Raw genomic sequence first — 22,122 nt, 5'->3', positions numbered from 1 at the left:
ATCATATAATGCTTTAAGAAGGACATCGATCTGACTACATGCCTCTTTTCCTCCCAAAACTAGAGCTACACAGTAACACACACAAACACAAAATTAATACCCATCAAGGAGAATACAAGACCTTAAATAATGTAACTCAAAAAGACTCCTATATATATAAATTATGAGAATGGGATATATAAATAGAGCACGAGAAACCTTAAGCTAATTAGAGAAAACATCTATTTAAAGGCATAACTATGTTCAAGAAAAGGGTAAATTAATTCAGTGATGTAATTAATTGCAGAAAAATTTAATTCAGTAATTAATTCAGAAAAATTTATGTCACAGCATTTGAAAACATAACAGTCTTTTCCAAATTATTCATAAGTATGTATATATTTTAAAAGTAGAGCTGAATATTCACATTGTACATTCTTTACTATCCAGAAGACCCTGAGAGAATTCTCTTGAGGAAGTATGTTAGGACAGTAAGGACAACTAATAATCATTTGTGCCAGGCACTCTGCTGAACACCTTACATATATTATGATCTTGTTTAATCCCACTAAGCAAGGCAGGTTAGTCTCTCCAGTTTTCCAAATCAGCAAACTGGGGCACAGAGTGTCAGCAAGCTGCCCAGTTACTTAGCTACCAAGAGGCAAAGCTTTGCACAGAGTTCTGCCTAAGCTCTTATGCCACTATGCTCTATTACCTGTCTCATAAAAACACCTTAGGGTCAGAATAATATAATAGGTTGTGCAACCTTCAGCAAAATTATCTAACTTCTGTAACCCAGTTTCCTTACCTATGAAATGATACGATGGTAAACTCTGCTATCAAGCCCAGTCCTAAACTTCTGACAACTATGATCTTCAACATAGTATGTTTCTAAAAATCCTTTCGTAATACTTTACAATGTTATATGGCTCACAAGTCATACAGTTTATCCCTTTAATCAACATTTTTTTTCCAAGTTACAACTTAACTCTGTTTGACTAGACAGATGTCTAGATTTGACTACACACAAAGATATATGTTTGAAACTGCTAGACAATGCTGGAGGCTGAGTAGTTCTAACACCAGAGAGCACAGTTCACATTTTTTTCAAGTTTTCAATGAGAATAGTTTGGTTATAACCTCTCAGATTACATTTAAAGGTAGTTATTGTTGTTGTTTAAAATCATCTTCCCTGAAGATAATGGGACAACACAAATATAGCAGGAATTGGTATGCTTTTTTTTGGGGTGGGGGGGAAGGGGTCGGATACTAAATATTTTAGGCTTGCAAGCCATATGTTCTCTGTCTCTACTCAACTCTCCTGCTATAGTGCGCAATCAGCTGCAGAAAATACATAAATGAATGGGTTTGGTGGTGATCTAATACAATTTTATATACAAAAACAGGTGGCTATAATTTGCCAACCCTTGTAAAATGAAAAGTAGTCTTATCCAACTTAACTGAAAGATATAAAAGACCTAAATAAATTGCCTCCACAAATTGAGAGGCTCAGTATTGTAAAGATATCAGTTTTCTCCAAGTTGTTCTACAGATTAAATTTAATTCCAATCAAAATCCCAATGAGTTTGTTTAATATGGACCTTAACAAGCTGATTCTAAACTTTACACAAAACGGCAAAGACCCAAAAGACTCCTGAAGAAGAAAAAAGTGGGAGTACTCAAGTTAGAACAAATAACTAATAAAACTTTGTAATAGAGTCAAGAAGCAAATCACGACATACATAAAAATTTACTTTTAACAGAAATGGCCTGGATCAGTGGGGAGAGAAATCCAGCTTCAATATTTTTCCACCCTGAAACTATAGCTGATCTAACACCATATGGGGAAATTTTTTTTCCCTACATCATAACATGTTTAAAAATTAATTCCAGGTAGATTAAAGATCTTTATACATGAAAGGCAAAACTAAAGAATTTTTAAAGATGATTTAAGAGAATATCGTGATGACCTTGGGATAGAAAACAAAAAGGTAAGCTACTAGGAAAACCTATTTTTAAAATTTTTATTTTGTAATAAATTTATTTATTTGATTTTATTTTTTATTTTTGGCTGCGTTGGGTCTTCGTTACTGCACGTGGGGGCTTTCTCTAGTTGCGAAAAGCAGGGGCTACTCTTCGTTGTGGTGCGCGGGTTTCTCATTACGGTGGCTTCTCCTGTTGCGGAGCACGGGCTCTAGGCACGCGAGCTTCAGTAGTTGCAACGTGTGGGCTCAGCAGTTGTGGCTCGCAGGCTCTAGAGAGCAGGCTCAGTAGTTGTGGCACACAGGGTTAGCTGCTCCACAGTATGTGGGATCTTCCCAGACCATGGCTCGAACTCGTGTCCCCTCCACTGGCAGGCAGATTCTTAAGCACTGCACCACCAGGGAAGCCCAGAAAACGTATTTTTAACACAGGTAACTGGTGATGTAACCACACGTTAGTATGCAGAATATCTAAAGAACACCCACAAAGAAAAAGACAACGCAATGGAAAAAAAAAAGCAAAAGGTGGAAACAAGCACTTCATAGAGGAAGAAACACCAAAGGTCAAAGAATTCATGAAAAGATGACAAAGCTATTTGGTAATAAGAGAAATACAAGTTAAAACCCTAACGAAACACCACTTCACATCCATTAGATAGGTAAATATTACTAAGTCAGAATACACCAAGCAGGCCTTCCCTGGTGGCGCAGTGGTTGAGAATCTACCTGCCAGTGCAGGGGACACAGGTTCGATCCCTGGTCCGGGAAGATCCCACATGCTGTGAAGCAACTAAGCCCATGCACCACAACTACTGAGCCTGTGTTCTAGAGCTCGTGAGCCACAACTACTGAGCCTGCATGCTGCAACTACTGAAGCCCCCAAGCCTAGAGCCCATGCTTCACAACGAGAGAAGCCACCGCAATGAGAAGCCCACACACTGCAATGAAGAGTAGCCCCCGCTTGCTGCAACTAGAGAAAGCCCGCACGCAGAAACGAAGACCCAACACAGCCAAAAATAAATAAATTAAATAAATTAAAAAAAAAAAAAAGAATATACCAAGCACTGGCCATGATACAGAGCATCCAGAAAACTTATACACCCTTAGCAAAATAAATTTTTACAACCATTTGGAAACAATACGGCATTGTTTAGAAAAAGTGAATGTTTGCATTCCCTGATATCCAGTAATTCCATTATGAACAAACACAAAAGATGTATGTTCAGGCAAGTTCATAGTAGCATTTTTCATGGTACCTTAAAGTAGAAACTACCAAACACCAAAACTGAAAACAAACTGAAAGAAATAAACCTAACAATACTTCAAATAAGTAACAACCACACTGAAGGGAGGGGAAAAAAGGTTCATCCAGGTAACTCATGAACACACTCTTTGCCAATATATAATACACCCTCAGTCTTGGGCAGGGCTAGGGGAGCAGGACAACCACAAACATATCTTGAACTCTTTTAGTATTTTTGTTTATGATAGTGGCAGGGGCAAAGCAATTCTGAAACTAATTTGAACGTATTCATGAACCAGGTAAATGTGTTGATGCTGGGAGCCAAGATTCTTACTCTCGGAAGAAGAGACATATAAATATGGAGTAGGGGAGGGCAAAAAGGAACACTGTGGGGACAGATCAGAACTGAAGGTATCATTATGGCCTCATTATTTCTAATATATATATATATTATGTGTATATGCACATATATGTGTACTCAACTACTGTTTGCATTTGAGTTTATAGATACATAATAGCTCTGAACAGAAAGGACCTAGAAGCAAAGATACTTCAGTAGCACTGAGCATACCTGTACCCAGATTTTGGTCTCTAATACCTTTTCCTACTGAAAGAAATGAGAGCGCCTCAGAGAAACAGCTGATTCTAGGCATGAGGAATGGAAGGTACTAAATGAACCTGGAACATCCTACTATGCCCTAAAGGAGGTGCTCAAAAATGACAAGTGCTTGTCACAAGAATGACAAGCCAAGTACTTCCCTGGTGGTCAAGCAGTTAAAACTTTGCCTTCCAATGCAGGGGGTGCGGGTTCGATCCCTGGTCGGGGAGCTAAGATCCCACATGCCTCATGGCCAAAAAAAACAAAACATAAAACAGAAGCAATACTGTAACAAATTCAATAAACACTTTAAAAATGGTCCACATCAAAAAAATCTTAAAAAAAAAAAAACAAAAAAAACAAGGATGACAAGCCAGCCTGAAGGGGCTCCCAGTGGCCAAATATGAAACAACCTCAGCACAAAATACTGAAGTAATGAATTACTGACCACTGAAAAATTACAATTCCATGAATTCACACTGACAACAGACAGATAAATAAATAAGTAAAAGAGGGAAAAAGAAGGGCTCTTGCTTACAGAACTCTGAAAGCCAACTGGTAAACGTGGAGGGAAGGGCTGGAGTGGAAAAGTATTGCTGTGTAATCATCAAAGAAAAGACTGGTTCAGGCAAGAATTCTAAGTGCATGCTAAACCCGGGTGACAGAGGGAGGATTTTGATGAGAAGGAGGATATCTCCATGATCTAAAGAATCTTTCACAAATTGTTTATAAGTTGCAAATGGAGGGGAAAAGTAACCATACAGTGGAGCCATCACAGAACACCTTAACTGGGTGATTAAGATCACCAGTGAGGAGGGACTTCCCTGGTGGTCCAGTGGTTAAGACTCCATGCTCCCAATGTACAGGGCCTGGGTTCGATCCCTGGTCAGGGAACTAAATCCCACATGCCGCAACTAAGAGTTCACATGCCACAACTAAAGATCCCACATGACACAACGAAGATCCCACGTGCTGCAAGTAAGGCCTGGCACAGCCAAATAAATAAATAAATATTTTTTTTTAAAAAGAAGATCACCAGTGAGGAGCAGATGGACACAGCATGCCTGCCAATATGATGCCCTGAGAAGGACACATCACTCATGCAGCATTCTAAGTAGACTGCAGAGACTGAATCAACCACAAGGAAAGATCAGCAATTCCAAATGAGAAGTACTCTTTTGAAATTCAAAAACGTCGTTAAAAGGCAAAGAAACACTGTGGTAATGTTACTGATTAAAGGAAACTAAAGTGACATGACAGAGGAATTCAATAGCTGCTATTAGACAGAATTATGTAACAGGAAAAAAATGGGCTTTTTTGTTTTGTTCTGGCTGCACAGCACGTGGGATCTTAGTTCCCCAATCAGGGATTGAACCTGGCCCCAGCACTGAAAGCGCCAAGTCCTAACCACTGAACTGCCAAGGAATTCCCAAAAAAATGTTATAAAAAACATTTTAATCAAAATGGATTAAAGACTTAAATGTAAGACTGGGTACTATAAAACTCTTAGAGGAAAACACACGCAGAAAAACTCTCCAATATAAATTGCAGCAAGATCTTTTTGGATCCACCTCCTTGAGTAATGAAAACAAAAACAAAATTAAACAAATGGGACATAATTAAACTTAAAAGCTTTTGCATAGTAAAGGAAACCATAAGCAAAACGAAAAGACAACCCACAGAATAGGAGAAAAAAATCTGCAAGCGAAGTGACTGACAAGGGATTAATCTCCAAAATATACAAACACTTCATGTAGCTCTATGTCAAAAAAAAAAAAAAGCCCCCAAAATGGGCAGAAGATCTAAATAGACATTTCTCCAAAGAAGACATTCAGATGGACAAAAAGCACATGAAAAGATGTTCAACATCACTAATTATCAGAGAAATGCAAATCAAAACTATAATGAGGTATCACCTCACCCAAGTCAGAAAGGCCATCATCAAAAAATCTACAAACAATAAATGCTGGAGAGGATGTGGAGAAAAGGGAACCCTCCTACACGGTGGGTAGGAATGTAAATTGGTACAGCCACTATGGAGAACAGTATGGAGGTTCCTTAAAAAACTAAAAATAGAACTACCATATGATCTAGCAATCCCACTCCTGGGCATATATCCAGAGAAAACCATAATTCGAAAAGATATATGTACCCCAATGTTCATTGCAGCACTATTCACAACAGCCAGGACATGGAAGCAATGAAATGTCCATTGACGGAGAAATGGATAAAGAAGATGTGGTACATACATACAATGGAATACTACTCAGCCATAAAAAAGAATGAAATAATGCCATTCGCAGCAACATGGATGGATCTAGAGATTGTCATACTGAGTGAAGTAAGTCAGAGAGAGAAAGACAAACATATCATATGATATCACTTATCTGTGGAATCTAAAAAAATAGTACAAATGAACCTATTCAGAAAACAGAAATAGAGTCACAGATGTAGAAAACAAACTTATGGTTACCAAGGGGAAAGTGGGGGGGATTAATTGGGAGATTGGTATTGACATATACACACTACTATATATAAAAGAGACAACTAATAAGAACCTACTGTATAGCACAGGGCACTTTACTCAATACTCTGTAATGACCTATACGGGAACAGAGTCTAAAAAGAGTAGATATATGTCTATGTATAACTGATTCACTTGGCTGTACAGCAGAAACTAACACAATACTGTAAATCAACAATACTCCAATAAAAATTAATTTTAAAAAAATTACTGGGTCAAGTGGCAACACTGGAATATGGATAGTAGACTAAAATATTGTGTCAATGTTAAATTTAATGAACTTGATTACTGTGCTTATGTATGAGAATTTCTTATTCCTAGTAAACACACACTTACTGGAGTAAAGGTCCATTATATATGCATCTTTATCTCAAATGATTCAGAAAAAACATATTTATAAACAGATATGGACTATAAATGATAAATCAAAATGGGAGTAAAATGTTAACAGGCAAATCTGGATAAAGGGTATGCCATGTACTATTCTTTTTTTTGCAACTTTTCTGTAAGTTTGAAGTTATTTCCAAATAAACAGTGTTTTTTTTAAAAAAAAAAAAAAGACTCATTTTGGTTAATCCCATTTTCCTCATATGGAATCTAAAGCTCAAAGGCTGTCTTTCTGAAAGTCACACAATTAGAAATAGGTTGAACCAGGTCTAAAATCTAACATTTTGATCCAGTTTAAGTGCTCCTTACACAATATAAAAGTCAATTAAAATCATGTAAAATCACCCATGGAAAGGAGCAGAGCTCCCTATAAAAATACTGATTCCGGGACTGGGATGGGAAAATTACAAAGGAGTTCGGGGGGCTTCCCTGGGGGCGCAGTGGTTAAGAATCTGCCTGCCAATGCAGGGGACACGGGTTCAAGCCGTGGTCCAGGAAGATCCCACATGCCGTGGAGCAACTAAGCCTGTGCAACACAACTACTGGGCCTGCGCTCTAGAGCCCGCGAGCCACAACTGCTGAAGCCCGTGCACCTGGTGCCCGAGGAGAAGCCCACACACTGCAACAAAAAGTAGCCCCCGCTCACCGCAACTAGAGAAAGACCGCGTGCAGCAACAAAGACCCAACGCAGCCAAAAATAAACAAAAATTAAATAAATAAATTTTTTAAAAAAAGGAGTTTGGAACATCTTTTTGTCCCAGAAAGTAGGAGATATGCAAAAATGCATCAAATAATGCCAAAAGGTCACAGGAGGTGGCTTAAAGGCGTTCCCACTGGCCAAATTTAGATAATTCATCAAAATGAAGAATGGTAGTAATGTCACTGCTTTCTGAATGCATAGACCACAGACACACATAAAGGGAGAAGGGAAAGCTTGTCCCTGTTGCAAAATGCCAACTGTAAGCACAGATGGAATGGATAGAATTAGAAAAGCACCAGTAATAACTTAATTCAGTCACAGAAAATATTAATGGATGAGCAAACCTTCAGACACAAATTCAATGAAGAAAAGTATATTTATGTAGTCTCAAAGTATTTCCCTACAAAATATTTTAAATGTCAATGAGAAAAAAAACACTGTAATGTTACAGTGGGAAAACCAGGCAGACAGTACCTTCACAAATGATCAAACTATGAGCCATAATGGGAAAAATGGACAATATGAGGCTGCCAATATGATGCACTGAGAAGGACACAATATTAGTTATGGAGTACTGCAGCCAAAAATACATAGCCTGAATATAATAAGAAGGAAATGCACGAACTAAAATTCAGGGACATTCTAAAACAACAACAACTGACCTATATATTTCAAAAATGTCAATGTCATAGAAGAAAAAAGAAGGGCTGAAAGTTCCAGATTAAAGTAGACTAAAGAGATGTGACAACTAAATACAGTGTGTGATCCTGAACTGGATCCTGGATCAGGGGAAAAACTAAGTATAAAGCTTATTATATCAGTGGGACAACTGGTGAAAATGGAATATGGGCCCTGTATCAAGTAATAAATTATTTCAATAATTAACAACAGGGGGGACTTCTGTGGTGGTGTAGTGGTTAAGACTCTGCGCTCCCAACGCAGGGGGCCCGGTTTCAATGCCTGGTCAGGGAACTAGATCCCACACACATGCCGCTAACTAAGAGTTTGCATTCCACAACTAAGAAGCTCACATGCCACAACTAAGGAGCCCACAGGCCACAACTGAGGAGCCCACCTGCTGCAACTAAGGACCCAGAGTGCTGCAACTAAGGAGCCCACGAGCCACAACTAAGACCTGGCACAACCAAATAAAAATGAATATATAAATATTTTTTTAAATAATAATTAACAACAGGAATCTGGAATAAGAGTATAAAACAGTACTTTGTTTTGTATTATTCCTGCACTTTCAAAATTATTTCCACGTTAAAAGTTGAAACCATTATAATAGAAATGATTAGTAAGAGAAGTCTGTATCATAATAAAAGCCACAAAGGCAACGCTTCCAGCCTTCCTAAATGACATTATCAACGATGTTCAACTCCACTCCTAACACTATCAACTATCTCAAACCACAGTCTAACTTTCCTTTGGGGTCTCCTCAAACATCACTGCAGATATCTGATCTAAGACCTGGGAGGTCTTCATGACCATAGGTATCTCTTAATAGGATGACAAGAAAGGAAGAATCATCATTCTGTATCTCTTTAAAACATTGTTGTTGAGAACAGCTAAGAAGGGCTATTAAGTTATGTAAGAATAAATTTTGTTTTAAAAAGGATCTTTCACCTTCCATGGCTTTTCTGGAATTGGTGGATCTTCAATTTCCACATCAACATCATTACTATGGACCCAAGTATCATAGCTGTAAAGAAAATGAAAAAAGGAAAAACAAATTAGAACCCAAATTCATTCATAAAAAGACTCTGATCAAGAGGTAAAAATACATTTTAGAAATGCTATTAGGATCCAGTAATAGCAAATTATCACATACTTTTATCTCTAACACTCTGACAAGAAATCTCTTCTGCAGAGGTCTACAGTAACCTTCACGTCGTAAAACCCAAAGTTTAAAAGCCTCAGTCCACAGAATTTCAACATGTTGATCGCTCCTCAGAGCATTTTGCTTATTGGTCCTCTAAGACAGTACTATCATCTGGCATTCCTTCTAGTCACAAGCCTCTCTCTTCAGTCTCCACTGCCAGTTTCTCCTCTTCTCCCAAACCTCTTCAACACTAGAAGGCCCCAAGTTTCAGTTTTTGGAACAATCCTCTTACCTATTCATTCTCTTGATGATCATCTCATGCCGTTCTATGCCTTCAAACATATACTGATGACTTGAAATCTCATACCTGCCCTGTTCTCTGAATTCTGCACTTATAAATTCAACTACCAATTCCACATCTCTCATTACATGTCTAATAAAGCTTTCAAACCCAATACTGATACACTCAAAACTCAATATATAATGCCATCCTAACTCCAACAATGTGATCTAGCCAATCATCCTCCTCTCAGGAAATGCCAATTCCACTTTTCCAGTTGTTCTGGCCAAAATACTTGCAAGATATCCTTGACTTCACTCTCAATTACATCCTATAATCAAACTATCAACAACTTCTACCACTTCCACCTTCAAAATATGTTTAGGATCTATATAACTTCTCACCCTTCCATGTTGGCCCAAAGGCCCTGGGAGTCCATTTTTCACATAGCAACCAGAGCAATCCTTTAAAAAACTACGTCAGTCCACATCACTCACTGTTCAAAACCTTCCAGCTCCCACCGAACTCAGAGTTAAAAGTCAAAATCCGTACAGTGGTTTGCCAAGGCCCTTCATGATCTGGTCCTATGATCTCATCTCCTAGTACTCTCCCCTCACTCATGTGCTTTAGTGGTATGCTTTGAATATCAGACGGTGGCCACATCATGCCCTTTACATATGCTCCTCATTACCCAGATATCCATCTAGCTCACTCCCTCCTATCTTTACATGTCTTTGCTCAATGGTTCTCTTATCAGTGAAATCCAGCTCACTGATATAAGTCACTCCCCCTACTCCACAATTTTGAAATAAACATAAAATTACCTACCAAATTAAAACTTTATCAATGCTCCTATACTGGCCAATAAATTATTATAAAGCTAAGTGATATCTAAATGAAATGTAAGTATAGTAACAAGCATTGGCTTCCTTTAGCCACTTCTCAGAAGTCAGCTGAAAAGCATTTGGAACAAGTACAGCTCAACAGACCTATTAACAGCACTCTGGTAAGTTTTCCAGGAACATTTAAACATGAGCTGGTAAAAAAAGTTCCTTTGCCAATTAATTAACTATTCCAGGTAAAGACTGCAATGGTGAGTAAAAAAAATTAAAAACCTTATATTCTTTAAGTCTTGACAAGAAAATGTTACAACAAGAAGTGAGGGCACAAACTATAGTTAAGAAAGTGAACTAACAAGGCCCCTTGAGAAGGCAGGACATGAGCCAGCCATTATAGTTTATTTGATACATAAACAAAAGGTTAGCAAACAAGCTAACATGTCTTATAATGTGTTACTATAAAATTCATTTCAATCCTATACTTTATGTAGTTTGTCATAAATTTGAGTTTCCACCGAAGTGTTTCAAAGGCAAACTGAGTTCCTGTAATAGTTCCTATGATACTGAAAAGTTTGTTTTAATAGTGCCATGAATACCTAAAGCCTCAAAATAAGAAATGTTCTCTAGAAAGTATTTACTTAAATATTACTAATTTTAAAAAAATGTTAGCTCATGTAAAGGGGTCAATTATGGTTCAAAAAAGGTTGATAAGCAAGCTGACTTGATTTGGTTCTAATTAAGTCAACTTGTATGAAAACTGTGAATATATTCTTAAAAGTTTGAAGATATCTAAAGACGTATTTCTTCCTCAAAAAATATATTTATGGGCTTCCCTGGTGGCGCAGTGGTTGAGAGTCCGCCTGCTGATGCAGGGGACACGGGTTCGTGCCCCGGTCTGGGAAGATCCCACATGCCGCGGAGCAGCTGGGCCCGTGAGACATGGCCGCTGAGCCTGCGCATCCAGAGCCTGTGCTCCGCAACGGGAGACGCCACAACAGTGAGAGGCCCGCGTACCGCAAAAAAAAAAAAAAAAAAAAAAAATATTTATAAGTAAAATAAAGTCACTCAAATAGATTAACTTCAAAACAACACATAAACAGACATTATATGTCTCCTGATGAAGAACACACCTATGCAAGTCTTGTTCCTTCCCTAAACTGAAACAGGTTCTGAGCAACTCCAGAGAATGGAGAAACATGTTCAAATACACCACAGTGATGCCATAAAAAATTCCACACTGTGGTAAACTCTGCAGGACAAACAACCTGGTTTCTTAAGTAATACACTGTAAGGTGGGGTGGGCTTCCCCACAGGGAGAACCTATAAACTGAAAAATACTTAAGAAACATATCAACTAATCACAAGATGTGTTTAAATTCTAATTCCAACAAATATCAATCAATCAAATATATCATATGACAACAATGACTTGATATTTGACATTAAGGAATTCTGTTAAATTTTTTAGGTTTGACAGTGGTATTGTGCTTATTATTTTTTTAATGAGTCCTTATCTTTCAGAAATACATACTGAAATATTTATTACTGAAATATTGAAATGATATGTTTGGGATTTGCTTCCAATAATATGGTAAGGCTTGAAGTGGATGTGGATACAGATGAAAGAAGACTGGTCTGACATGAAAAACCCACAATGGAGAGTCTCTCCACTTGAAAATAGTGAAATGAACACTTAAACAGCTCTACTGTAGGTTTAAGAAGATGAAGTACATGAAAGGTTATCCTTATTCCTAAATGCCCCCTATGCAGGCGTAATTTTAACTAAACAAGAACCACCATTTTCACTGACATTTGTTCTTGTTTATAATATTCTTTATGCACATTTAGATACTGAAACACGGTATGAGTTATGATATATACTTTTTTACACATAAAATAATTTCATCCATAATAGAATGGCATAAGTATTTCAAAATAAATAAATAAATAAAATAAAACTAACCAGTCATAAAATACCCAGAAGAAAAATTCATTTCTTAAAGGAAACAAATCTAAATTAGCAGTCTAATACCATACTAAAGGACTCTTTTGGCAAACACAGCAAACACATCAGTTTAAGATAAACAGAGCCTGTGACTTCACTGAACTCCGTAACTTAATAAATAAGAAAGTCAGTAAGAGAATACTCAAAGGAAGTGAGTTCAATGACTGAAACAAATCAACAAAATTGTCACTATTCAGAAAGCGAAACTATATATAAATAACTCTGGCTTGCACTGACAAAACTCTTTATACCAGATGTAAGGACATATCAACATTACCTGTCTGGGTAAAACCCCCAATGCACTAACACCTGCTTGTCTTTTCTCATCACAGGTCTCAACCACTCTTCTGAAAGGGAAAAAGAAAAAGCTTCAGTCAATCTGACAAAACAAATGAATAAGCTATTACTTAGACTTAACTTTTACCTAGAGTTTTTGGTTTGCTAGTAAGCTTCTCCCCAAAATCCTTCCTCCTAATTGAATGTTATCTGCCATACTAAGGGGAAGTTTTTCAGCTGTGTATTCAGACTTTCTAGATTCTAGGCCTATTATCCATCGCTCTTGACAAAACCAACTGTCTACTTTAGTATTTAAAATACTCTCCCCTCCCATCCACCTGCCTATTTGTCTCCAGGTCCATCCAAATCAATATCACTATATTCTTTACTGCCTCATTTCCCATTCAGAACCTCTCCTCCCTTTTTCTGTGAAGTTCTGCAATTACTACACATCGTTCAAGGTGTAAGTCATGCTTCATCTCCTTGATGAAAGTTTTACCAACTATTCTTTTTCCTCCAGATCCACTTTCTCTGGTGTCCTATAGCACTTTATAGTGCTACATCAAAGGTTTTAACAGTAATACTATTTTTATTATTCTTTAATGACTTCCTATCTGTTGATATAGTCCTCCCAACAAGAGTGTAAACAATATGATCACATAATGTAGATATTTTGATTTCAAGCTTCCTTACCAAAGATAGGTACAAATTTATATAATCACATGATTCTTGTTCATTTAATCACAGTTGAATCACATCTCCATTTCAGTACTTATGACTCCTTTGGTAGTCTAAATTTAGCTTAGAAAACTTGTTTCTAGTACTAAAAGGGAAATGATGAGGTAAGCCCCTTGAAGCTCACATAATAGCAAAATAGAAAAACTAAGTGAAATCAGCCAAGTAAAATTGGCTTCTCATTGCCAATTTCAACATGAAATAGCCCCACCTTCACTGACTAAAGCATGAAGCCCACATGCTTATGCCCTTTTTTAAGTATCCAACTGCTCGACTTACTATCTTGAAAGAAATCAGGCCCCATTCCTTAACCCGATATCCCAAGATGGCCAAGGAAAAAGTGAAAAGGCCAGTGGGCCTTTCAGAACTTGCTCTGTATAAATAAAATATACTGAGACTCTCTAGTAAGAGAGTCTTTTACATAGAATACGAAATCTATCTCAAAGGTTGTGCAGCTTTAGGAGGTAAAGAAAAAAGGATATCTATCCTTTCTACAGCTGACTTTCATAAAGATTGTGACACTGACTGTTTGAAAATTTTCCCAGTAGCAGAAATAACTAAAAGTTAGAGATGTGAATTCACACTATTCCCGGAGATGACAATAAGTTACACAGAATCAGTTTAAAAAACCTTAATTTTACAAGTAAAATTTAGCCCAAACTCAGAATATATAAACAGCTCTTGCAACTAACAATAAAAAGACAAATAATCCAACAAAAAATAGGCAAAGTACCTGAATAGACATTTCTCCGAAGAAGATATACAAATGTCCAAAAAGCACATGCAAAGATACTTGGAATTCATTAACAATTAGAGAAATGCAAATCAAAATCACAAAGAGATACTGTCTGACACTCACTAGAAAGGCTAATATTAAAAACCAGGAAATAGAAAGTGTTGATGAGGATGTAGCAAAATTGGTATCTTCATACAATGCTGATGGGACTGTAAAATGGTACAACCACTTTGGGAAACAGGTTGGCAGTATCTCAAAATGTTTAACATAGAGTTGCCAGTATGACTCAGCAATTCATTGTCTAGGTATAAACAAGAGAATTGGAAACATAAGTCCACACAATAACTTGGACATAAATAAACATAATGTCATTATTATTATAAATAAATGTCCATCAACTTTCCATTGGCTAAACAAAAGGTAGTATATTCATACAATGGAATGTTATTTGACCATAAAAGGCAATAACACACAGGAAGTGATGTCAGCAAAGTGACAGACAGGAAGGCTCAGACTTTGTTCCACCAGAGACGACTTAACAATATACCATCCAAAAAGCCCGGAAACCAATTAAGAAGTCGCACTACCCCAGGGAAGCTCAAAGTTGAGAACAGCTGCATTGAAACAGTAAGAAAAGTCATTTCATATCAACCACAATTACAATTCCCCCAAGCCAGCAGAGCTCAGCAAGATCAGGAGGAAAAGCTCAGCTCTCAGCTTCTCCCTTGGGCTGAAAAGAAGAGCGGATGTGTGTTCAACGTTCCTACTTTTCAGGGGGCTGCCAAGGGACTAGTTTGTCTCACCTGACTTGGAACACTAATGGAATTGGCATGTTTTGGATGTGTGGTGGTCACAGAGAAGAAAAAAGAGCTCAGAGGTTTACTGTAGCACCAGAGAAACACAGTGCCACAGATGGCTGGCTCAGCTTGCTGTGATGAGGAGAAAGCACACGGAACCCAACTTCTTCCTTGGCAGGGAAAAATTAGAGGGAATAAACATCCAATGTTCTGGCTTTTAGGTGGGCTGCCCAAGGGACAGGTTTCTGTCTTAACTAACTCAGAGTGCTGATGGGGAACCAGCATACTCTGGAAGCCTGGGCACCCCAGAGATCAAAGAGGGTTCACTCAGTGGCTTGTTGCAGCAACAGCAAACTTGTGGTACAGCAGACAGACACTAGAGAGAGCAAGAGATTATAAATTCCTGAAAGAGGAACCAGCAAACCTCTTTAACTGAGAAATTACATACTCAAGCCCAGAAACTGTGAGGGATGCCAGGATCTCAAGCTGAGCTGACTGGTGAAGGTCTTCCCCTGTACAAAGCCAGACCATAAAGACTGGGAGGTGTGGCTGTTTTTTCAAACGCATAAAACAAACACAGCAGAAGGGACTTCCGTGGTGGTGCAGTGCTTAAGAATCCGCCTGCCAATGCAGGGAACACGGGTTCGAGCCCTGGTCTGGGAAGATCCCACACGCCATGGAGCAGCTAAGCCCGTGTGCTACAACTATTGAGGCTGCGCTCTAGAGCCCACGAGCCACAACTACTGAGCCCGCGTGCCACAAACACTGAAGCTCGTGCACCTAGAGCCATGCTCCACAACAAGAGGAGCCACCACAACGAGAAGCCCATGCACCGCAACGAAGACCCAATGCAGCCAACAAACAAATAAATAAATAAACACAGCAGAAAATAACAAGACACAGAAAGAGAAAGGGAAAATGGCCCAATCAAAGGAATAAAATGAATCTCAAAAGCCAACCCTAAAAAAACAAAGATCTATGGATTACCTGACAAATTCAAAATAACCGTTTTAAAGAGGCTCAAGGTACTACAAGAGAACACAGTTAAACACCTAAACAAAATTAGGAAAACAATATATGAACAATATTAAGAACATCAACAAAGAGACTGAAACTATAAAAAAGAACCAAACAGAAATTCTGGAGTTGAAGAATATAATAACAAAATTGAAAAATTCTCTAGAGGGGTTCAACATCAGACCTGGCCAATCAGAAGAAATAAACAGCAAACTCAAACACTGGTCATTTGCAGATACATGTATATGTATAACTTAATCACTTTTCTGTATACCTGAAACTAGCACAACATTGTTAATCACCTATACTCCAATATAAAATAAAAAATTTTAAAAACCTGGCCACTTAAAATTATCAAGTCAGATGAACAAAAAGAAAAAAGAATTAAGAACAGATAAGAAAACAGAAGGGACTTATCTGTCCATCTAAATAATTTATTTTGAACAAGATTTAGTCTGTTTTCCTCTTCTAAACAGTATGTCAATTTTTAAGAATTCTCTTCATTTATTTTCTTCTCTGAGGAACTACATATTCCTTCTGCTAAAACCAGTAATTCAACCTATGTTCTTAAACCAAGCCCTTTATCCCTACCAGGTCTCAACTCCACTATGGGCTTCAATTTACTTTTGCTCTGCCCAGAAATACACTGTAAAGCCACCACTGAAAGACAAAACCCAAACCGTCTGGTGGGTGCCATCCTCCACTTTCTTTTCCCTGCCATAAATCCTGGGAAACCAGCGATATTCCACCAACTCTACAAATTGCTCTCATTTCCAAGTTACTGAAATTTCATTCCCAAATTATTTCCTGACTGACCAAATGCCCTGTCTTAGGCTTCACTTTGATTTCTTTGTAGAAAAATTCCATTGCCCACCTCATTTGTCCGGAAATGCTTTCCTTTCCTTATTTTCCCTTGACTGTTAAGATACGGACCATCCTGGTTTGCCACCTATCTCCTTTGCTCTCCTGATATATGAATTTATCCCATCCAATGATTAACATACCCACTCACTCAGCAATTTAATTCAGAGCTTCCCAATGGGTCCTGTTCTCTAACCAGTCTCCTTGTATCTGATATCCCAGAAATCAGCTCCCAGGAAAATTTTCCTACTACAGCCACAGTTGCATGCTTCTCTTGACCAAAATCATCAAAATTTGTCTACCCTCTCCCTCATCCACCAAATAAAAACAAGCCTCTTTAAACCAGACACAGGTCCTCTCACTTACCCACTTATTTCCCACTATCTAAGACACACAGCCAAACTTTGCCATTTGCTTTTCCTCAAATTTCATAATTTATTGCCTCTATGCTTTTGCTTAACTTGTACCCCCTTCCAGCATGCCATACTCAAAATATTACTAATATCTTAAATGTCATCTTTTATTTTAAACTTAACTAATCTTCATAAAAGGTATACCGCATTTGCAAGGGTTTTACAACATGGTTTGTAATGTGTTGTGGCTGGTATTGTTATCATCTGCACACTTATCTAAAACAGTGCCTGTACAGAGCCCAACACAGAGCTTCGCTGAGAGTCAACATTTACTTGACAGCCAGTTATTCTAAGGTAAATCCTATAGTGTGAAAAATCACATTTTACATTAAAAAATAACTTCCAATATATTAAAATTAAAATTTAAATGCTATCTCCTAATAATTACTCTACTACTGATAGCAATACCAAGCAAGCATTAGTATATAGTAATCGAGGCTGTACTAAACAAAGGAGAAAAACAAAACCAGCATGAATAAGGAATCATTAAGTATCTAGATGTAACAATTACAGTTCACATCTTTTGTTAAAAGGCAATTTTTTTTCAAAAAGTTCACAACCTACATGTTTTATACCAGCCTTATTAGTGAAAAAGAGTCAGCCAGAAACAGAAGGCTATCATAAACAGCTATTCACCACCTCCATCTAGTGGATACCAATTGCTATTACCTAACAGGATAAAATCTGAGAAACCACCAATTAAACACTGAAGGCAGAGTGAAGTTTCACATTTTATAAAAGCATCATAATCACAGAGCTAAAATTATGACTGTTACAAATAAAATCAAGCTTTCAGCACCAAAACTGATGATGAAAAGAGATAATACTATAAAACTCTTAGAAGACAGTTATAAAACTTCATGACACTGGATTACGCAATAGTTCCTTAGATTTGACACCAAACACACAAACAAGCAAGCAATCAACCAACCAACCAACCTAACCTCTTACAACTGTTTGTAATATCTGTTGGATCTGTAGTGATGCCCCCCTTCCATTCTTGACATTATTCTTTCTCTTTTTCTCGTTTATTTGCAGCACGACTTTAACAGCCTTATTAGTTTTTTCTAAGAACCATTTCTGAGATTGCTGGTCACCTTGCTATTGTATATTTTCTACTTCATAAAGTTTTGCACTTACCTTTACTATTTATTTCCTTCTTCCTTTAGGTTTAACTTGCTGCTGTTTTCTAATTTATTGAGATAAATTTCTTATGGACCATTGATTTTTCAGTCTTTCTTTTTTCCTAATATATGCATTTAAAGATATAAATTTCCCTCTGGGCACAGCTTCAGCTGCATCCTACAAAATTTAATGTTCTCACACTTTATTATTCACTTCATAATTATTCAGCTCCAAAGATATTCTATTTCCATTGTAATTTCTTCTTTGACCCAAGGATTATATGGCAATGTATTTCTTAATTTTCAAGCATCAGGGATTATCTCGTAATCTTTTTGTTACTGACTTCTAGCAAAACTGCACTGGTCAGGAAAAAACATTAGCCATTCAAATCTGATATAATTTGTCTTCTTATATAGGTGTCCTACATGGATATGTTGTGCTTACAAGAAGACTTGATCCCTATAAGAGATCTATTTCTCAATCTAAATTAATTAACCTTGTTAGTTAATTCAGTTTGTTTCCCAACTTTCCAACCCTTGAAAGAATGGTTAGCACAAATCAGTTTCCATAGATCTAATGAACTCTGGCCAATGACAAAATCAACTTTTATGATAGCACAGCTGAAGATCAGAATCTGAACCAATATAAATTCACCAAACTAAAATATTGCTGAAGGCTTTCCTAGTGGCGCAGTGGTTAAGAATCTGCCTGCCGGGCTTCCCTGGTGGTGCAGTGGTTGAGAGTCTGCCTGCCGATGCAGGGGATGTGGGTTCGTGCCCCAGTCCGGGAAGATCCCACATGCCACGGAGTGGCTGGGCCCGTGAGCCATGGCCGCTGAACCTGTGCCCCACAATGGGAGAGGCCACAACAGCGAGAGGCCCGCGTACCGGGGGGGGAAAAAAAAAAAAATCCGCCTGCCAATGCATCAGACATGGGCTCGAGCCCTGGTCTGGGAAGATCCCACATGCCACAGAGCAACTAAGCCCATGTACCACAACTGCTAAGCCTGTGCTCTGGAGTCCACAAGCCACAACTACTGAAGCCCACGCACGTAGAGCCTGTGCTCCACAACAAGAGTAGCCACCGCAATGAGAAGCCCACACACCTCAACGAAGAGTAGCTCCCCTTCCCCGCAACTAGAGAAAGCCCACGCACAGCAACGAAGACCCAACACAGCCAAAAATAAATTAATTAATTAAAAAAAAAGAACAACAATTCAATCCAAAGTAGGCAGCAGAAAGGAAATAAAAGATCAGAGTGGCAATCAAATAGAAAAGAGCAAAGCATTAGAGAAATTCAATGAAACCAAGAGCTGGTTGCCTGAGACCAATAAAAAATAAATAATATTAATTAATTAATTTAAAAAATATTGCTGAGGTGCCCTGTTTAGACAGTCAGTAAGCCAATCTTCCCAAGAGATGTTCTTCTGTCTTGCAATTTCTCTTAATTTTCAGAACACAAGAGATATAGCGAACATAAACATAGTTAACATATAATGTATAAGGCTTGCCTAGACTTAACACCCAGATAATGATGACCAACAAAGAAATAAGTCTAATGATCAGAAAACTGGACATCACAGAATTAGTTTGCTAAGCCTAATGCAGCAAAAAAAAAACTATAAATTTAAATCATCTATGATATTTATTTAATATTTGAAAGTCTCTTATTTTTTTAAAGCTGGTTATATTATTTAAACCTCTGCTAATATAATTTAAAATCTAGTGAAGTATCAGTTTATCAGTTCATAACCAAAAACTAACTTACCATCCTCTTGTGAGGAAGGGTATGGATAAATGTGGTGGGAAGCTTTTGACTTCTCATCAGTAAATGTCCCCTGGAAAGCAAATGAAGAAGTAATGTAAAAATAAAACATATGGCAAACAAACTATGAGACGTCTCACCAGATGCAAACTGCCTATGAATTATAAAGGCATTATTCTACTTTTTATATTTTTTTGAGAGCAGTATTTTAAAACTATAATATTTTCATTATTTTTAGTCAAGGAAAGGGATGGTGATTAACAAGAAAAAACAAAAATAAATTATCCAGACACAGTTTACATCACTGAATAGGAAAATAATACAAATACCTCTTTGCTAATTTTCTTTGTTGTTTTTTTTAAAGACTTCTTTTGATGTGGACCATTTTTTTTAATCTTTATTGAATTTTTTACAATATTGCTTCTGTTTTTTATGTTTTGGATTTTTGGCCGCGAGGCATGTGGGATCTTAGCTCCCAGAACCAGGCATCGATCCCATACCCCCTGCACAGAAGGCAAAGTCTCAACCACTGGACCGCCAGGGAAGTCCCCAGCTAATTCTCTTTGTATCTCTCTCTCTCTCTCTCTGGCTAACCTTATCAGTAATTTGAATACCTCCAACTAATTCTGAAAGTTACTCCAAAGTCATCACAAATTATCAATATTACTTGAAGTAAATCAATGCAAGTTTATGGCCATGAGACATAACCTAGGGCTACATACATACAGGATGGACATTTGACTTCACTCTAGCATGTATGTGTCTGTTGTTTTAAGCCAATGTTAGAATGCTAAAGTCAAGTTCTAGCTAGGCCACAGCTATAATACTACATACAGTCTAGAACATGACTTGGAAGTCATTCAGACACAAAAGTGCTCATTCTAGAGACCATAAGAATGATGAGAAGTTTTAACATCAGGTGTAAGTAGCACATTAACATATTACCTAATTTTTGTCTTTGACAATGAATATTTACTAAATACTACAATTAGAAAAACATAATAATGCTATTTTCAGCTGCAAGAAAACTCTGAGTTCTTATATTTAGGGCTATCTAAAGATTAAGAAAATAAATAAATAAATAAAGATGAAGTAGCTACCAAATAAGGCAAGGAATTCTTAATCACTAGAAGTGTTTGAGCACACTTTTAACAGCCAGAGGAGTGGCTGAAAAGGGGATGTCAACATCTAATGTGCGAGGCAACAGTCAGAAGAGCACACTGTTGAGGACTTTGGCCTCTGGAGTCCATCAGACAGGCCTGGGTTTGCACCTTAGCTCCACCATATACTACTTAACATGACATGGGCAAGTATCTAATTTTTTTGTGCTTCAGTGTCTTCTGTGAAATAGAGTGGTAACAATAAAACCTATTTCACAAGAATTTTGTTAGGACTAAGTTAACAGACATAATGAGCTAACAACAGTGACAGGCAGACTGTAAGTGCTCAATCAATGCAGTTATTAATGCATTTTAAATGCTTGAGCAAACGCCTGATCATCAGTATTCAATAATGGTATTATTATTAGCTTTTAGGATCTCTTCCCTAACATTCTATGAAACCGGGAAGATCTTTATATCTCACTGGAGGTTATCCCTAGAAAATAAGAAGTATGACAGCGATAAACGTTCAGTATAAATTGTAGGAAAATACATAAACTTTTCTCAGGATGATTTGGTAGCAATAACAGTATATAATTTCAGCTTGAAATCAACAACCAGCCTGTTAACTTGTTCCACTTATGCCCTCTAACATTCCACCTGTAATTAAGCTATACGTGACAGTCACTCCAATAAAGAGATAGTCTAAAAGAGAAAAGGTTAAGTGATTTGTTCAAAGTCATATGCTAGTAAAAAAAAAAAAAAAAAAGTAAGTGGACTTCAGACTGCTTGAACTGAAGGCACAATCCTATTACCCTTCTCTTTGGTACAGATGTTATACATAGAAAAAAGACTGTACTAAACCTCCAATTTTAAAAAGTACTGGGTTGGCCAAAAAGTTAGTTCGGGTTTTTCCATACCATCTTACCAAAAACC

General features: G+C 37.4%; 1 protein-coding gene across 1 annotated transcript in view; it reads right to left on the bottom strand.

Moving 5' to 3' along the window:
• SMARCC1 (SWI/SNF related BAF chromatin remodeling complex subunit C1) overlaps positions 1-22,122 on the bottom strand; it is a 179,511-nt gene that overhangs the window by 117,491 nt on the left and 39,898 nt on the right. Inside the window, exons 6-8 of the mRNA XM_082637961.1 lie at positions 20,090-20,159; positions 12,640-12,709; positions 9,043-9,118 (exon numbers count right to left, since the gene is read on the bottom strand). Of these exons, the coding sequence (XP_082494087.1) occupies positions 9,043-9,118; positions 12,640-12,709; positions 20,090-20,159 (216 nt within the window). The remainder of the gene's footprint in view (positions 1-9,042; positions 9,119-12,639; positions 12,710-20,089; positions 20,160-22,122) is intronic.

This window comes from Mesoplodon mirus (genome assembly GCF_964341445.2).
Source record: "Mesoplodon mirus genome assembly, chromosome: 12".
NCBI lineage: Eukaryota > Metazoa > Chordata > Mammalia > Artiodactyla > Ziphiidae > Mesoplodon > Mesoplodon mirus.
The sequence above is the reverse complement of the archived record's forward strand: the minus strand, read 5'-3'. Positions and strand labels throughout refer to the sequence as shown.